Source organism: Rhynchophorus ferrugineus, unplaced genomic scaffold (genome assembly GCF_030347505.1).
Source record: "Rhynchophorus ferrugineus isolate W39M unplaced genomic scaffold, kcgeb_rfMv2 rfM3, whole genome shotgun sequence".
NCBI lineage: Eukaryota > Metazoa > Arthropoda > Insecta > Coleoptera > Curculionidae > Rhynchophorus > Rhynchophorus ferrugineus.
This window is the reverse complement of record NW_027472582.1, coordinates 55,627,449-55,643,232: the sequence shown is the minus strand read 5'-3', so window position 1 is coordinate 55,643,232 and position 15,784 is coordinate 55,627,449. Positions and strand designations below refer to the sequence as shown.

At 30.6% G+C, this 15,784-nt stretch overlaps 2 protein-coding genes across 9 annotated transcripts; one reads left to right on the top strand and one right to left on the bottom strand.

Moving 5' to 3' along the window:
* The first annotated feature begins 369 nt into the window (after positions 1–369).
* Positions 370–14,399, top strand: LOC143194177 (betaine-homocysteine S-methyltransferase). Of its 8 annotated transcripts, none has more exons than XM_076400781.1 (6): positions 370–500; positions 11,741–11,971; positions 12,049–12,210; positions 12,275–12,537; positions 12,595–12,809; positions 14,168–14,399. In XM_076400781.1, exons 2-6 carry the CDS (start codon positions 11,755–11,757, stop codon positions 14,325–14,327), a joined length of 1,017 nt encoding a protein of 338 aa, XP_076256896.1. In that variant the 5' UTR covers positions 370–500; positions 11,741–11,754; the 3' UTR covers positions 14,328–14,399. The 8 variants fall into 8 exon arrangements, with proteins under 8 accessions (XP_076256896.1, XP_076256894.1, XP_076256889.1 ...); XM_076400779.1 differs by lacking the exon at positions 14,168–14,399 and adding an exon at positions 13,650–13,973; XM_076400774.1 differs by lacking the exon at positions 14,168–14,399 and adding an exon at positions 13,629–13,973.
* A 188-nt stretch (positions 14,400–14,587) lies between these two features.
* MED11 (Mediator complex subunit 11) lies at positions 14,588–15,422 on the bottom strand. The gene is made up of 3 exons (XM_076400782.1): positions 15,264–15,422; positions 14,946–15,209; positions 14,588–14,890 (listed from the first exon to the last, which is right to left on the bottom strand). Exons 1-3 carry the CDS (start codon positions 15,337–15,339, stop codon positions 14,784–14,786), a joined length of 447 nt encoding a protein of 148 aa, XP_076256897.1. The 5' UTR covers positions 15,340–15,422; the 3' UTR covers positions 14,588–14,783.
* Between the last annotated feature and the right edge of the window lie 362 nt (positions 15,423–15,784).

Genomic DNA, 15,784 nt, shown 5'->3' with positions numbered 1-15,784 from the left:
TATTTACATTGGAAAGTGAAAATGTCTAAACTTACAAATGATGAAGAGGTTAGGCAACTTTTTATTTCTTTTTCAAACAAATTCGCGGATGTAATATTAATTTATTATTTAAGTCTATTTATTCTTTAAAAAATTGCACTAAAAGTATAACAAAAACGAACTTATGATAATGGATTAATTATTTTCAGTCTTATATTTACAATGTACAAAATTTTAGATTATAATTTCAATATTATTAACATATTCTAGTAATAGAATATAATATTGCTCATATTTATATAGACAGATTATTATTAGTAGTTTATAGTAAGTAGTTTATATTAAAATAAATAATATTTAGATAATATGACACTTATTTCTCTAGGTTATCAGATGGCAAAGCGTCGGTTAAGTTAGTTTGCCTTGAGCCTTGGAGATGTTTATATGTGTCTGTGCTTATTAGGATATTTATATGTATTAACAGTTACCATTTTTAGTGTGATATACAGAAAACATAAAACGTAAGGATTCGCTATTATTAGTAATGTTTTTAATTAAATAACCTTAGTATAATAAATGGAATTTCAAGTCTAAATTTCTAGGTTATGATTAAATTTGGTTTGCCTAACATAGTTGGTTTAAATACAAAAAGTCTTAAAATTAGAATTTATGAACATAATTTTAAATTAACAAATATACTCAAAAAATATGTTAAGAGAGTAGGTTACCGTACCACCATAAGTTACTTTTAAATTAATTTTATGATTAATAATTAATAGTTTAGATGCGAAACAAATTATTAATTCTTTTTTAACTCTTTTTAATTATTAATTAGAACTTTTTTTAATTTAAGAAACATCGTTAAAGAAATCAATGTTTTATAGATTTAAGTAGATAATTATTGTTGTCAATCACGCCAGCAAGAAAATTGACAATTGGCAATAGTTATAAAATTAAATATAGTTAAACAAAAATTAAAAATATAGTTAAAATAACGTAGGTATATAATATCAATGAATATAATATTATTATTAAATGTACACAAATTGATGTTCACACCTTTTAAAATATTCACTTTTATGTGCGTTTTGTTTTGAAACAAGTATACAAAATATGTATTTGATGCAATGACAATGTAACATGGTATTTTTATTTAGTTTGACTCAAGCACGTGTCATTAAAACGCAGTTCGTCGCTGAAGCAATTCGTTTAACGAATCTTTCTATAGCGAACGTAAATATTTGGTAAATAGATATCAGTGTTGAATCGAATATTTTGTAGAAGTTAAAAAGATTTAGATACATTTTTCATCAAATTAAATTAATTAAGCTAAAGAATATATCTATATATAAGAAACTAATGTTATGGCCTTGTTTCCTGTTAAATGATAACGTATTTTTCATGTAACAATTTAACGATATTGGCGAAATAATAAAAATAAATCTTAAATAAATTTAAGAGTGACTGCTAAAAATTGAGATATAATATCGTCTTTTTAAAAATAATATTATTAAGCCAATTTTCGAGAACTGAGGACAATAAATAAACTGTTGTTGGCCAGGCCAAGAGGTTGGTAATAATCAAATGTGGCAATAGGTAAAAAGTTTTTTGATTAAATATATCCGTGGTTCGACCTCAATACAAAATTAGGTCAATATTTTTTATTAGCTGACATCTATGAGCTTTGAAACGTTAACTGGCATTTATTTTATCTTTTATGTTCCCAAGGATGTTATCATTTGTTTTATATCATATATCAATTCTAACTCTATTTACAATGAGATTTCCTATTCCTTGGCCTAATTGATTAATTTTATTAACACATTTCATTTCGTGATTTCGCATTAAAATGTTGTGACATCGGACACTTGCACAACCAAATGCCTGTTAGTCGTGTCACTAGAATTGGTTTTTTGTTATGCGCCGTTTTTCTGAAGTGTGTTTTGTCCTCTCCGAAGATTACGGACAACAATACGTTATTTGTGTTACAGAAATTAGGGTTTCCAAACATGCTTTATAATAACACATAATACTTTGTTTTTAATAAATGCAACAGGAAATATTCTTTAATTAATAATTTTCATAAATGAAAAACTAGATAATAAAGAGCCGAAATATCTTCACCCGAAATTGTCAACATATTTTCACTTTTTATTGATGACAGTTTATGCTATTTTGACCAAGATTAATTGTACCTTTCAATTTGTAGGCTTTCTATACTTCCCAACATATATTGCAAAAATGAGGTTAAGTTTAAACATTTTGAAATAGAAATTACAAAGAGCAAATCATACAAGACAAATTTAATATTAAGATAAACTATTCGGAGTCAAAGAATGTTCACAGAAATATACGTTTGAAAATTGCAATATATTATTCTTACTCTTATATTTGGGAAGTACATACTGATGTATTAATCCCGTACTCGCCTGGCTTGTGTATTAATGCAAGTACAACAGGACAGTAGTAATAAATTAATTTGTAAATTAAAATTATACTAAGCATATCTAAAGTAAGATGTAATTAATAAAAATAGAGTCTTATTAGTCAATCTTTTATTTATTATATGCTCCATCCACTCCAGCTATCACTAAGAGTATTTTCAATAATTAATCTAAAATGACGGAAAAGGAAGGACAGATAATCCATAAATTGGATACAAAAAAAGGTTCATTTATTTAAATCCCAATGTTGATAAGCTTGAAAGAAACTTTCAAAGAATACAGAAAATTTTTAACCTACACATTCCAAAAACACAAAAAAAAATGTTATTTGTCTATACACTTATTTACATATATTTTTCTAAATACATAATACATAATTTTTCGTTCTCTTCTTTGTTTATTGCTTACTGCTTTAGACTTTTATTTACTGCTTAGAGGGATTGAACTAATTTATTGAAAAAGTTGAAGAGTTGAAAAAACAAAAAACCACTACTTTATTTTACATTACCACCTCTTGCTTTCACAACCAATTCTTCGGAATTGATTCACAGTCCTTTAATTACATAGCAGTCTCCGAACCCTTTTAGTTATCTATATACTTAACCCCTCAAGTGAAAGCATTGGTATAGGTTCAATTTTGTGTCAAAACAAACGTTATTTCGCGTTCCAAACTTTTTATCAGCAGCCTTGTAGTCTTTAATGTTATCATAAGGCTCTTGAGATAAAAATACTCATTATTAATAATTATTTTTTGTGAAAACATGTTACAAACAATAATTAGATAATAGTATATAATAAAATGTTTTTATCTTAACTAATTCCTCTCTATTATTTGTCAAAATTAATGAAAATAAAAGATTTAATTTAAATAGAACTGTGGGAAAGGTAATAAACAATTAGCCCTTAAAATATTTTTTAGAAAAAAATTAAACCGACTTCAAAAAACAAATAAGCAGCTCATTAAAAATTAAAAAATAATCAAATTTAGAATATTGACATAAGAAAAGCAGTTTATAATAAAATATGTACATAATAATCGTTCTAATAATTAAATAAAAATAATCAAAAACCTTAATTAACCGATCCACTACACGTATTTTATATTCTACTATAATACACACAATTTAGCTGAATATCTACCTAAACCTATTTATCTATTTACAATATTATTTTAACAATTACTAACTGACTACTTCGAAGTCGGTTCCGGTCCCAAAATTATATTATTATTTTTGTATTGTTTGGGCTCGGCACCGACTTCAAAGTGGTCAATTGGTAGTAGTTAAAATAATATTGTAAATAGATAAATAGGTTTAGGTAGAGATTAAGCTATATTGAGTGTATATAGTAGAATATAAAATACGTGTAATAGATAGGTTAAATCAGATTTTTAATTATTTTTATATAGTTATTACAACGATTATTATGTACATATTTTGATGTACAAGATTGATTATATTTTAATTTTTAGTGACTTCCTTATTTATTTTTTGAAATCGGTTCATTTTTTTTGTTAAAAATATTTTATTTTTCTCTTTTTAATGTTAGATATTTACTCAATAAATTAACAGGTAAATTGAAAAGTCCCCAGCCTGACACATAGATGACGCTATTAGAATTAAATCCATATGATTTTTTAGTTAGCCCCAACCCTCAAAAGATGCGTGTATAAATTTGACAGCTGTCGGATCATTAGTTTGTGAATTATAGCATTTTGAGTGAAGCAACTTTTGTTATTGTGAAAAAAAATGGATAAAAAGGAGTTTCACGTATTGATAAAATATTGCTTTTTGAAGGAAAAAAATACAGTTGAAGCAAAAACTTGGCTTGATACCGAGTTTCCGGACACTGCACCAGGAAAATCAAACATCAAGGATTGGTATGCTAAGTTTACACGTGGTGAAATGAGCACCGAAGACGATGAATACAGTTGACGGCCTAAAGAGGTTGTTACCGACGAAAACATTTAAAAAATCCACAAAATTCATATCATTCACGAATATTTGGGTATGAGAAAGCTCTGTGCAAAGTGGGTGTCGCGCGAGCTCACTTTTGACCAAAAACAACGACGAGTTGATGATTCGGAGCAGTGTTTGAAGATAATTAAGGGTAATAAACCCGAGTTTTTGCGTCGATATGTCACAATGGATGAATCATGGCTCGAGTGAACTGCACACGATGAACCCTTTCCAAAACGTGGGAAAACGCAACAGTCGGCTGGCAAGGTTATCGCGTCTGTATTTTCGTATGCGCATGGAATAATTTTTATTGACTACCTTGAAAAAGGAAGGACCATCAACAGCGACTATTACATAGCGTTATTGAGCCGTTTGAAGAACGAAATCGCCGAAAAACAGCCGCATTTGAAGAAAAAGAAAGTGCTGCTTCACCAAGACAATGCACCGTGTCACAAGTCAGTGAAAACGATGGCAGAAATCCATGAATTGGGCTTTGAATTGCTTCCTCATCCACCGTATTCTCCACATTTGGCTCCCAGCGACTATTTCCTGTTCTCAGATCTCAAAAAATGCTCGCTGGGAAGAAATTTTCATCGAATGTAGAGGTGGTCGTCGAAACTGAGGCCTATTTTGAAGCAAAGGACAAATCGTACTACAAAAAAAAAGTTGGAGGGTCGCTATAATCAGTGTATCACCCTTGAAGGGAATTATGTTGAATAAAAAAAACTAATTTTGCCAAAAGAATATGTTTTACTATGGTAGGCCAAAGTCCCCGGCCTACCCTCAATTGACCTGTTAAGATACAGTGTTGAAATTATTTAATATATGGATAAATAATAGATATATATTCTATACAAATTAAAACTTCCGCTCTTGTAATGTCCAATTGAGTAATTTCTGAAAGCAAAACTTGTTCTGAAAGAAATAATAACCAAGATATAAAACTTTTAATTGAATTATTCTTTGATGAATATTCCTCAATTCTTATGAGAACAGATTAGATGTTGGTTCATTTAAAATGAATAGCAGTTGTGACTTGAAATATTTCACTCATGTACCTTCCATTTTTCATAATTTTCGTCGAATGAAGAGGTGATCGCCGAAACTGAGGCCTATTTTGAAGCAAAGACAAATCGTACTACAAAAATGGTATCGAAAAGTTGGAGGATAGCTATAATCAGTGTATCGTTCTTGAAGGGAATTATGCTGAATAAAAAAATTATTTTGACTAAAAAAAGTGTGGACTTTTCAATTGGCCTGTTACGCAGTTACTTTATTTAATATTACAATGGGTAGGCCAAGTAAAGGTGCAGCCCATATGAAGAAAAATAGGAATAAAGAAATAATAATTGAAAATAAGCCTAGTCTAGGTGATTTGACAAATATTCTAACTAAACAACAAGTTATTGTCCCCGCCGGGAATCAAACGCGCGAGCTCCGCTTGGAAGCTAAGCGCTTTAACAATTACACCACAGAAGTAGTTTTCTACAGTATTTCTACGAAGCCTTATGTCCTATAATGAGTTGTCCTTAAAGAGCAAACTGAATGGCTGGTGCACTGAACAACTTCTGATTTTCCGTCACATCAGGTCAGCAGTAACATTATACACAAATATTTCATTATTTTAGATAAAAAATAGGTGAAAACTTTATACGTGCCTTTGAAAATTGAGGGTTTCCCTCGATTCTCCCCATAAGATCCTAACTTGGTTCCAATGGGACCATCTGGGAAGTGCACTCTTTCGACTAAAAAAATAATTTTGAAAATATGTCCATAATTGACGGAGAAATCGGAGAACATACATTTAAAAACCTCCTCCTTTTTCGAAGTCGGTTAAAAATAGTGCTGTGGCTCCATTATGCGTTCCTCTTCACTTTCCTGTTCTATACTCCTAAGTGTAGTTAAGTTAGGTAGTAAAAGTTAAAACAAAGCAAACCTGTGTTTCTTTCCTTTATATTATTAGAAGGGGAAGGAGGTCAAAGACTGCCAAAAATCGCCTTACGTAGTAAATGAATAAAACGTTATAAAGTATAGGGGTGTTGGCTACTGAAAAATATGTCGATATTTCGATATATCGATATTTATCGTTACCAAAATTTACCAAATTTTTAAAATTAAGTATCAATTTTAAAGGTTTATTATAAAATATATTTAATTTATTTTGAAAAAATATCGAAAACTGTCGGCTAAAAAATATCAATATATCAGCCAAAAAAATCGATATTTTTTTCAGAAAATATCGATATATTGAAACTGGATCCATTTATTTTGTTATTTTCTTACTTTCTTCCACATGGAACCCAAGTATCGAACTTTTTTTATATCCAGTCTTATATATATGTTCAAAACTGTTTCGGTCGATACTTGATTCCGTAGCCATGTCACCAGATAAAATACCTCGATATTTTAAAGAACTTCATCCATTTGGTCGGCCAGACCGAGGTTAATCTTTAGTATCAAAATTTCCGGAAACCAACACGAGCAAACCCATACTCACACTGGTATTCACTTAAGCACTCGACTCCATTAACACCACACAATTTTGAACAGTGCGTACTTTTCGTAACGAAAGACACTACCTTTATCTGGAATGTTTTATAGAATATTATCTTTCATACGCACTATATAAAGCACTTTAAAGCTATTTGTTAGGGGAAACCAAGTTTCTTTTCCCCAACCTTTTCAAAAGTTAACAACTATTAGTTATTCTTTTTCGTTCAGCAATAATGTGGAATTATTCATAATAAGTGATAATCAACTGGGATAATATCAGATTAATCACATTCATGTATGTGTATATATAAAAGCACATACAATATTCAACTTAGAGTGAGAAAGAATAACGCAAAAAAAACGCTACTATCAAGAAGAAGTACATCATTAAAGTTTTTTTAGGGGACACAAAAGTGTGCTTTCAGTTCACTACCCCTAATACGCTTAAATAACTACAAGTACACCTTGCTTCGTTCGAAATTATATACGACGATATTTATGACGTCTTCACTATGTACGTTTTTTTGATAACGACAATCTAATTAAATCTATTACACCCTAATATCAAGATAACTGAAAGTTGTAAATGATTATCTTTGTGAATGAATCAGGTTGATGTTTGACGCTTTCGTTTTAGTTAGAAAACGAATGCCTATCTGGGTGTATTCTTAGAGCCTTGGTAAAGCGATAATGTCACCAGCTCTAACTCTTGAAATTGTTTATTTCTTGAAAACGCTCATTTCTTATTTAGTGATCTAATTAAAGTTATTGCTTGCAACAGTATCAGTAGAAATATTCTGGCATTAGAGCAAACCCGCTGTTGGCTGTTTGTATTGAGTATTTATGGTGTCAGATTTTGCCGTCCCTACACTAGTATATAGGGTAGGTATGTTTTATCGTTCAATTAGCCACCTATATGTCATGCACATCTTGCAAGCCAGTCAGATAATTTTTACTAGGTAGCTTATCAAGAATATCACATAATCTAAAAAGTTATCAAATATTTTTTACTGTTTATGATAGCCTCTCACAATGGTTTTTTTATGGTTTATTTTATCGTGATATATAATTTTTCCAAAAATAAGGCCTATTAAGCCGACTAATTAACATATACGATTAAAAGCCGTTTTCTATCATACTATTCCTGATATAAATACCGATCCAAAGCCTTTATGAAATAGAAATTCCTCCTTTTTTCCGTGTGCTAGAATGTCTGAATTGATCTAATTGAAGTGATTTAGTTTAATTTAATTTAGAAAACGAACAGATAGTAAAGGTTCTTAGAGCCTCGGTGGATCCAACATGCATTTCTTATTCTTGAAATAAAAGTTTTCGTAAAATGGTCAGAACTGGAGCAGTCGACTGGATTATTCCCGTGACATAATGGGGGTGTTATCTTTCGAATTCATTTCTGTTCACCGGAATCGAACCAATTTTCAAGAAAATAAGAAAAATTGACGTTGGATCGCCAATCGCTCCGAAGTTACTCAAAACACCCCTTAGCCCAGTTTGTATTGGAATTTGGATGTCAAAGGCAATCTAACGGAAGAAGTTACTGTAATACAATAGCCTCAAAGTTATTGAAGCTGCACACATTTAAAAAAAAACCTAGTCTTCGAACCCATGAAATTTGGATATCCTAAAGTTGAAGACATAGTCTAGTTTACTAGGATTTAAATATAATTAACATCACAATTCAGGGTTACTGAAAGTGTCCCTAGCCGTGAATATATTAATAGACATCTCGTCTAAGACTAATACAAATTGTTAACAGATAAGATATCTAATGTAATAAATATACAAGGTAGTTATGCTAATATTTTATTCTGATAAATAATAGTTTAGAGTAAATTAGATGACTTGGTGAATGGAGGTAAAATGAAATGAAACAGTGGTGTTTACATTATGTGACCGTTATTTATTGAAGTAATATAAAAATGTGGAAAATACAAAAATAGATAAAACGGATGGCAGCGGTGTTACCTGGAGACGACGCTTGGGCAGTCGATGGTAACATCCCAGATAAACGTCTCGGGGTTGCCAGCTATTAGTTATCGGGTTCTAGTAGGCGATGCTGGCACCCCGCCCGTGTTCAACATCTGAGATTATATTTCTGGGTATTTTGTAGACCGTTATTCCACCATGTAAAATTCGACATGCCTCAAGGTCGCTGCAATAGTAATAGTAACCAAAACTTTTTTATTAAAAAATGTTTGCATACAAATTATTAATAACAATGCATTTAAAAATATATTTTAATAATGACGCTTATCAATCAAGATTATTAAAATAAACATTACACTTATTGGGCAAGCTCTACATAAATAAACCAACTTAATCGGGTTGAATCCTCCGACTGTAAAAGTAAATTGTTTTAGTTATCATATTTAGTAAAAAAACAAGCTCCTTACATAATAGCTTATCAAAATTTGTATTTAGAACAATATTTTATGCCGCTGAACCTAGCTTATTATTTGCCTTAGATAATTCTATTTGCAATTGATAATAGTGGTACATGATAAGCCATTTTGACCTGAAGATCTTAATTTGTGGGGGGTCAATAACTTTTAATATAACTCAGCATATTTTTGTTTTTCGTGTCAGTTTTGATCGTGCCATAAACACGTTTTGTTCTGAGTACTCTTGTTTGATTTCTGTAAGTTGATTTTTATCTCGAATTTCGAATTGTTACATATTGTTACTTAGTAGTTTTAAAAGTTGCAAAATTAAGAGATAACATACTAAAGTAAACAAATTAAATTTAATATAATAATACTTATTATGAACTGATATCTATTAATATGTAGAACATAACAAAATGTTCACATTCCTTCGCCACATGTAGAATATTGTATAAAAAATACATACAGTAACATTTTACCAAGAAATGTAGATGTTAGTGATATTTGTTTTATATATTAGAATACTAATAGTTATTAAAATTCAGTACTTATATTATTGGTATAATTAATACTAAAAATAAATCTACTAAGATTAAACAATCTTAATTTACAAAAAACTTTGTTACTATTGTTCTGTTGTGCTTGCTTCAACGCACAAGCAGCCAAGTGAGGGATTAACACATCGTTATGCAGTTTCCAAATTCAAATTAAAATAAATTAATTAGGTTAAAGTTAAGAGTAATACCTATGTACTACATAAATTCGTGTGGTTTGTCTCGCTTCAATCTTCCGATTTCCTGCACCTTATTTCATGTTTACAACGTTTAGGGTAAGTTATATGGCTCGGTGAATGGAGGTAAAACGAACTGAAACAGTGGTGTTTACATTTTGTGACCGTTATTTATTGGCAATATAAAAAATGTGGAAAATACAAAATAGATAAAACGGATGGCAGCGGTGATACCTGGAGACGAGGCTTGGGCAGTCGATGGTGGCACGTCTAAACCAAACGATGGTCGAGTACTGAATGATTGGAAATACCCTTCAATAACATCCCAGATAAGCGTCTCGGGTTTGCCAGCTATTCGTTATCGGGTTCTAGTTGGCACTGCTGGCACCCTGTTCGTGTTCAACATCTGGGATTATATTTCTGGGTATTTTGTAGACCATTATTCATTCCACTATGTAAAATTCGACATGTCTCAAGGTCGCTACAAACGAAATCTTGGATAATTTAGTAGATCCATTTGATTAAGCAGAAATAAATATTGGTAATTAAATGAAGAACTGTGTTTTGGCAGCGATTTTTAGATTTTTAATCCAATTATTAGTCAATTTATTTACCTACAAATTAAATACACATGTATCTTTAAATGATAAATGAAACATTTGCGATTAGAAAATCATTGTCATAGCTGAGGGATAAAACAGTGGTGAAACCACTTAAAAATATATTGCTACTCACCCAATCGGTTTTTAAACATAATCAACGAGGATATTAAATTTTCTATTGTCATTGTATTTGTTTTGTGTGAACCATTAGCATTAATACAAGTTAGAAACGTTATTCGTTCTCTTTCTGGCTTTCTACCCGGAGCAGGATTTCAAATTACGGTCCGATATCAGTGGATCCGTAATCTCACGTAAACAAATGCAACCCTTTCACACTCGCCGATATGTTGGTATTGTCTCGTTGCCGGCAACGGCATGTCGATGGGAAGCAATCGGTCCACTCGTGTCGGTGTCGATTTTTGTTGTGTACAGAGATATTTTTAAGGTTAACCGAGGAAAATGTCTAGGTTTAAATATGATATTGTACAACTAATTAAATTAGTAGAGCCAAAGTCTTGTATATGGGACAAGACTAATGAAAATGATAAAAACAAAATACGTGCCATGTCGGTGTTGTGCCGGTGCCGTGTCGTGTCGATGTCATGCCGGTGTCGTATAGGTGCTAGCAGATGTGAAAACGCCCTATCTTGTTTCAAATCGTTTGTAGTTTACAGTCCGTTTCAATTTTTCATTTAACAATTTATTATTTATTTAAGTATTTCATAGCTCATTGGGTCATGCATTTCCTGTTGTTTAAACTACTTATAAAAGGAATTCTTCATTTTAGGCGCCGTTACATTTTCTTGTTTCCTTACTAAATCGGCAACTAACCGTCGAGCGTCGTATTGCCAAGAGTTATTTACATCTGTCGTAGAAATGTTGTTCCTACATTACCACGCGTTCAATTTAATCCTATGGTACGAATTTAGTGTTTACATTAATGCAGTGTGTTCATTATTGAGTGTATATTTTAATTTATTACACAGTTTAGAGTATATATTAAATCAATCAACTATACTATATTTTTCACTCTTTTCATATATGTCAATATATACAAATAATACCAGTGTCAGAAAGTGAATATTTTTTAAATTATCATAATATGACATGCACAAAATTTCTGAATTTTTAGAGAACTGATACACAATGGCCCCACCGGGAATCGGCAATTCTTCGCAGTGTGACGTAGAGTTCCCTACTAGTAGCGAAACTTCCAAAAATATCGTCATTTTGGATGGAGGATTTGCCACTCAACTTAGTTGTCATGTGAACGATCCCATCGACGGAGACGTATTATGGAGTGCAAGATTTCTATCCACGAATCCAGAGGCTGTTATTAATTCTCATTTGGACTTTCTCAGGGGTATAACATATCTGCTTTATATAATGAGAATATGAATTTGCATTATTTATTTTATTCAACCTTTTGTCATATTTCAGCTGGAGCTGATCTCATCATTACAAACACTTATCAAGCAAACGTTAAACTTTTCAAAGAACACTTAAATATCACAGATAAAGAAGCTTATGACTTAATAAAGAAAGCCGTCCTATTAGCTAAAACTGCAGTCGCAAGATATATGGAGGAATTTCCCAGTCCACGTAAGTTATTAAACATTTGCATTAAGAAAATGTGAAAAAAAAATATGATGGATTCAAATTTCAGGTCGACCGTTAATAGTAGGTTCAGTAGGGCCATATGGGGCTTCTTTGCATGATGGCTCTGAGTATAATGGATCATATGCTTCAACAACGTCAGTAGATGTAATGAGGGAATGGCACATTCCAAGAATAGAAGCCCTTTTGGAAGCTGGTGTTGATTTGCTGGCTTTAGAAACAATTCCTTGTCGTGTTGAAGCGGAAATGTTGATCAACTTATTAAAAGAGCGTTATCCAAAAGCCAAAGCATGGCTTTCCTTTAGCGTTGGGGTAAATCAACTAACATCTGTTTATCATGATAAACACTTCATTACTTAACTTACATAGACTGACGGCAAGACAACTGCTTTTGGAGAGCCTTTCCAACAGACTGCGAGAGCTTGTTATGACTTAAACCCAAATCAATTAGTTGCCATAGGTGTAAACTGTACAGCACCTAGATTGATTGAATCTCTAATATCCGGAATAAATGACAAAAGACAGAAACCCATTCCATTAATTGTTTATCCAAATAGTGGTGAAAGTTACAACGTTGAAATGGGGTATGTATTGAATATATTCATAATAACTCAACATCATTATGTGCTTGATATGTAACAGATGCAAACATGTTTTGTGCTTTGGGAAAAGAAGATAAAAAAGTTTTTTTTTTCATTTTTCAAGACGTTCATAAGAATATTACAACATATCGATTATTTTTCAATTATCTTATCAATGCAAAATCACACACATAAGAGAGCTTATACCTTAATTATGCAAGTATGTCTAATATTTAATACTCAATGATAGAAAAAATGGTACCACTAGATTAAATATAAATATGGTTTACTTTTACATAATACGGTAAAGCTTCTTTTATGTACATATATTGTGACAGTGATGAATTATGTTCAATAAGTTCTCAGGTTTTTATACACTTATTTAGATTAAGGCCGTGTTTAAGATATATTAAAAAAGCATTTAAATTGGAGATATAAATATTTTCCATTAAATATATTTATATGTACACATTTCGCATACATAAGAATGTATAGACATAAAACCTGAGTATCATAAAACAATCATCATAATCAGGATCATAATGATTAAAATAAAGGAATTGCTTGTTCTAAGAATGACTTGAAAAAACTGAAAATTCGACAAGTGTTTTACTATATTAATGTAGGCTAAATAAAAACAGATGAAAATTATTAGAGCTCGTAACTTGGTTATTTGTTCAATGTCTGTTCACTGTTCAATGTCTTGCTTTAAAATATTATTAGTCATTTGAAACAGTCTAAAAAGTCTAATTGCGTTATCACACAACCGCTTGCTATTAATCCATTCTACTAACTATCACCACTTGGTTTTTAAATATAAAGCGATGATACAACATCATACAGATGGATTAATCGAGACAAATGCGAGCCAGTTGAAACCTACGTTTCAAAATGGTTGGATCTAGGTGTGACATATATAGGAGGATGCTGTAGAACATTTGCCATTGATGTAACTAGGATAAAAAGAGAAGTAGAAAAGTGGAAACTGATTCGTCACATTGAGATTTAATTACTATTAATTATTGTACCTGCTTTAAATATTTTTATCAGATAATTTTAAGAAGTATATGTAATATGAAAAAAATATTGAACCAAAGACTTGCTAGTTTATGGGATTACATCAATCTTTATGTTATTTGTTGATATAAATAAAATTGTACTACATCACTGTATATTTTTACCTAACACTACAATATTCCATATTTGATTTTTAAATTCCATCAATTTCGATTTTTTATCTTTTGGCCTCTTACAAATTCAATATTTATTAACAAAATTTCATTGTAGTAAAATCTGTTTTATCATATGCACATAATATTTTAATGAAAGCATTGTAGATTTTATTAGGGTTATTTTACTAGGAATTTCAATGAATTAAGAGATGATCCTATTGAAAAATATGTCATGTCATGGTTAGATCTTGGTGTGGTAGGTATAGGAGGTTGCTGTAGAACTTCCTCAAAGAATATTAAACAAATAAGCATAGAAGTAGACAAGTGGAGACATTTGAAGAAACAATGATATTTAGGACCTGATATTGCTTTTGATATTATGTTGTAGTATGTTCTAATAAATATCTGAACATATATAAAACATATGTTTTGTATTCTTCCCCCTCAATATAATTATGAAAAAGTGTTATAATCAAACAGACATATGTAAAGTATCTAGTGTTATTTCAGAAATTATTTAAGGTCTATAGGCACCCATTAAGATATGTTGACGAATATTAGTTATACTAAGGTATAAAGAATTTTTGAAACAAATTATTACAATTAGTGTTATCTTTATAAAATTAGTAATTTTTTATTTGACAAAATAATTATATACAATTATGTCTAATAAAATCCATAAAACACATTTATTTTAAAGCTTACAATAATAAATATATCAGTGGCCGAGTTTATTCGCACTGTCACAGCACATCTGATATTCCAACATTCGAAATATAAGTTCTTTATACATCTCTGTCAACTGTCAAGTGGACTGGGATTGGATTTGAGGTACATTCATTGAAGTATTGGAAGTGTTTGAACCTGTCTGTAGCTGTTGCGTGGGTAAACGTTGTGACTGAGCAGTACGACCTTAAATAAAGATCAAAATCAAGTCCATTATGACATTCGAATTGTAGTAAGTTACCTTGCATGTGTTTAAATTTAATTTTTTCAAGTTCATTAACTCTAGACCTGGCATGTTCTAATCTGTGCCAAGCCATTTGCAAAACTTTTTGAGAGGCATATCCAGAACCTTCATGTGGCTGTCCAGTTGACACTTGTGTTAAATAATTTATTTGATCTGTAAGCTTATTTTCTACAGATCCAAGAGTCTTTAAAAATGTTTGCGTATGATTTTCTGCTTGCTTTAAACTTGACTTTTCCTTGCTAAGTTCTAGGAACACTTGCCCTAAAAAATGTAAGGTTAAATACAACAAATGTAAATATAATTACCTAATTTTACCTGCACTATTTAAACATGTTATTATATCTTTCTCTATGGAATCTAAAACTTGAATCCGTTCCATAGGTGCCGTCATTTTTAAATTGATTAATTTTCAAAACTTCCTCTTGACATTTACTTATAAAAAATATTTACTAATAATGTTTTACCTGAAGTATGCTACACAAAGCTGCCACTAGCATTGTTAGATTATCGATATATCGATTATAGCCAGCAATATTTAATGATTGTTTTAGCATATACGCAAATTGTACTTTAATCAAATATAATAAACGAACTCATCAGATTATCTGAAACAATATTTCTATTGTAGATATAAAGACTGAGATATTATATATATAGCGAATTATAATTGGATTTTTTAAATAATAATAGAAATAGTTCTCGATCCTGAGAATATTTCGGTTATTCCAATGTCAATAATGTATTAAATTTAACAAGAAAAATAAGAATGCAAAGAGATTTTTAGGCAAATTTAATTAATTTGGTTATTTTTGGCATAAAACTCATTTTAACTCCAA

Excerpts from the sequence above, each read along its gene's own strand:
- LOC143194177 (XM_076400774.1), top strand. The coding sequence starts at position 11,755 with ATGGCCCCACCGGGAATCGGCAATTCTTCGCAGTGTGACGTAGAGTTC. Across the intron at positions 12,538-12,594 it reads GGCTTTCCTTTAGCGTTGGG|ACTGACGGCAAGACAACTGC; the intron begins GTAAATCAACTA and ends TAACTTACATAG. Across the intron at positions 12,810-13,628 it reads AGTTACAACGTTGAAATGGG|CGATGATACAACATCATACA; the intron begins GTATGTATTGAA and ends TTAAATATAAAG.
- MED11 (XM_076400782.1), bottom strand. The coding sequence starts at position 15,339 with ATGACGGCACCTATGGAACGGATTCAAGTTTTAGATTCCATAGAGAAA. Across the intron at positions 15,210-15,263 it reads AACATGTTTAAATAGTGCAG|GGCAAGTGTTCCTAGAACTT; the intron begins GTAAAATTAGGT and ends TACATTTTTTAG. Across the intron at positions 14,891-14,945 it reads TAAATTTAAACACATGCAAG|GTCGTACTGCTCAGTCACAA; the intron begins GTAACTTACTAC and ends TCTTTATTTAAG.